This window comes from Entelurus aequoreus, linkage group LG06 (genome assembly GCF_033978785.1).
Source record: "Entelurus aequoreus isolate RoL-2023_Sb linkage group LG06, RoL_Eaeq_v1.1, whole genome shotgun sequence".
Classification (NCBI taxonomy): Eukaryota; Metazoa; Chordata; class Actinopteri; order Syngnathiformes; family Syngnathidae; genus Entelurus; species Entelurus aequoreus.
The window spans coordinates 84205339-84208343 of NC_084736.1; the positions used below are offsets into that span (position 1 = coordinate 84205339).

The 3005-nt window shown below is 33.0% G+C and overlaps 1 protein-coding gene across 1 annotated transcript in view; it reads left to right on the forward strand.

Moving 5' to 3' along the window:
- The window catches only part of si:ch211-170d8.2 (uncharacterized protein LOC571755 homolog), a 9893-nt gene extending 7883 nt beyond the window's left edge, over nt 1-2010 (forward strand). The window contains exons 2-3 of the mRNA XM_062051689.1: nt 1388-1535; nt 1602-2010. Coding sequence (XP_061907673.1) covers nt 1388-1535; nt 1602-1929 — 476 coding nt within the window. The 3' untranslated portion in view covers nt 1930-2010. The remainder of the gene's footprint in view (nt 1-1387; nt 1536-1601) is intronic.
- Nucleotides 2011-3005: the final 995 nt, after the last annotated feature.

The window sequence follows — 3005 nt, forward strand, 5'->3', positions numbered from 1 at the left end:
TTATAAATGTATTATATATTACATATATGTAATATGTGTATATATTTAATGTATATATGATACACAATATATGTATATAGATATATACATATAATATATGTATAAATATTTTAATGCATATATATATTTGTACGTCTATATATGTATTTATGTATATATATATACACACACACACACACATATATATATCTATATATATCTATATATATCTATATATATCTATATATATATATATATATATATATATATCTATATATATATATCTATATATATATACACACACACACACACACACACAGTATAAATACATATAAAATTGTTCTATGCACTCATTTTGGAGACGTTTAAAGTGCGGCCCGGAAGACCATCTGTGTCCTGCAAAAAAAATAAAATAAAATAAAATATATATATATATATATTAAATAAGAAAATAACAGGAAAGTAATCATATTTTTCTAAAACACATATTGAAAAAAGAAAAAACTAAAAATGTACAAATAAATTAGGTAAAGACCACAGTATTATATGTATAAAATAGTTAGGAAAACATTTGTAAACATTTTACATTTGGGCAATGGTTTTAAAATTATTCTAAAAATAATTAAACATTTTATTATATGAGCAATAAGTAAATCTTAATCAGAAAACAACAAAAAAGATCCAAAAAAGGCCACGGTGCCATTTAAAATTATTCCAGAGCACGGTTTAAAAAAAAAAAAAGCACACTCAGCATTAACAGTTTGGACACATGCGTTTAAATCCTGAGTACTAAACTGAAAATGGAATATTAAGAACTGATCCAAACCAAACTGGTTTCTGAGTGTCTTTAGTGCACCAATAGAACATTTGATTATTTACACGCCCTCATTTGTTCTTCTACAAGAGCGTACAAGTCTACATGTGTACAAGTCTACATGTGTACAAGTCTACATGTGTACAAGTCTAGATGTGTACAAGTCTAGATGTGTACAAGTCAGATGTGTACAAGTCTACATGTGTACAAGTCTACATGTGTACAAGTCTAGATGTGTACAAGTCTACATGTGTACAAGTCTACATGTGTACAAGTCTAGATGTGTACAAGTCTAGATGTGTACAAGTCAGATGTGTACAAGTCTACATGTGTACAAGTCTACATGTGTACAAGTCTAGATGTGTACAAGTCTAGATGTGTACAAGTCTAGATGTGTACAAGTCTAGATGTGTACAAGTCAGATGTGTACAAGTCTACATGTGTACAAGTCTACATGTGTACAAGTCTACATGTGTACAAGTCTACATGTGTACAAGTCTACATGTGTACAAGTCTACATGTGTACAAGTCTACATGTGTACAAGTCAGATACGTCGTGCTGACAGATGAAGAAGTTTGCTGTTGTTCCTTCAGGTCCAGACGTGGAGTTTCTCCTCAGCAGAGACATTTTGTTTGTGAGTGTAATGCGAGCCGAGCTCCACCTGCAGCTTTCTAACCCGCAACACGTCAACATCCAGCCTGTTCTTCTTCCCCTGCTGGCCAACAAGAAGCTTCCTACGAGGTGACATCATCAACATGACCTTGCATCTGCATGGACGACCTTCAAGGAACATGTTCTATCCCTCAGGTTCATCTCAAGGTCGCAGGGGGACACCACGCAGCTGAGAGTGGATCTGCTCTTCTTCTTCCAGCGCCTCCAGGCGGCGGCGGCGGGCGGGCCAGGAGGAGGAGGCCGCCGCCACCTGGCCAACATGATGCTTTCTTCCACACGACACCAGCTGCAGGACCACCACCATGACCACCATGACCACCATGACCACCATGACCACCATGGCGGCGTGTGGGGCGAGATGGGCGTGGCTTTAGTCTGCAGCCGGGAGGGCGCACCTGTCACCTGCCAAAGTGGCCAAGTCCGCCTCCTGCACTCGCCTTTCCTGGCCATCTACTACCGATGATGGACTACAACACTTTCATCACGCACTTCCAAAGCAAATTTATTAACTTATAAATGTAAACATTATATAAATATATTTTCACATTCCTCTTTTCTGTCATGTGCCTCCTTCTTTCCGAGCAAAGGTCACTTATTTGACTCCTAGGCAGCTTCAGACATGTTTGTTAGTCATCTGTTCCCAAAGTCACACCAAGCACAAATTGCAGAAAAAAACAACAAAATATTGTAAATGTGTTTCAGACAAAATGGAAAAAATAAGAACAGGTTAATGAAATCAGTCTGAAAAATACAATTTAAACAAAAAAAAGGTCGTAATACGGAGCCCCTAAAGGGACATGGGGAATTTAGGAATGTTATTTATTTTTGTGCGCACAAGAAACTTTTTATAAAGTTATGTAAAAAAAATTATAATTTTTTTTTTTTAGAGATGTATCTCGTGCACACGAGAAACTCTCGTGCGCATAAAGTTTTTATAAAAATTAAAAAATTTTTTTTTAATACATTTTAAAATTTTTTTAGACATGTACGCACGAGAAACTTTTTATAGTTATTAAAAAAAAATTATAATTTTTTTTATTTTTAGAGATGTATCTCGTGCACACGAGAAACTCTCGTGTGCATAAAGTTTTTATAAAAAATTTTTAATACATTTTTTAATAAATTTTAAATTTTTTTTAGACATGTGCGCACAAGAAACTTTTTATAAAGTTATGTAAAAAAAATTATAATTTTTTTTTTTTAGAGATGTATCTCGTGCACACGAGAAACTCTCGTGCGCATAAAGTTTTTATAAAAATTAAAAAAATTTTTTTTAATACATTTTAAATTTTTTTTAGACATGTACGCACGAGAAACTTTTTATAGTTATTAAAAAAAAATTATAATTTTTTTTATTTTTAGAGATGTATCTCGTGCACACGAGAAACTCTCGTGTGCATAAAGTTTTTATAAAAATTTTTTAATACATTTTTTAATAAATTTTAAAATTTTTTTAGACATGTGCGCACGAGAAACTTTTTATAAAGTTATTAAAAAAAAATTATAATTTTTTTTTTTAGAGATGTATCTCGTGCACAC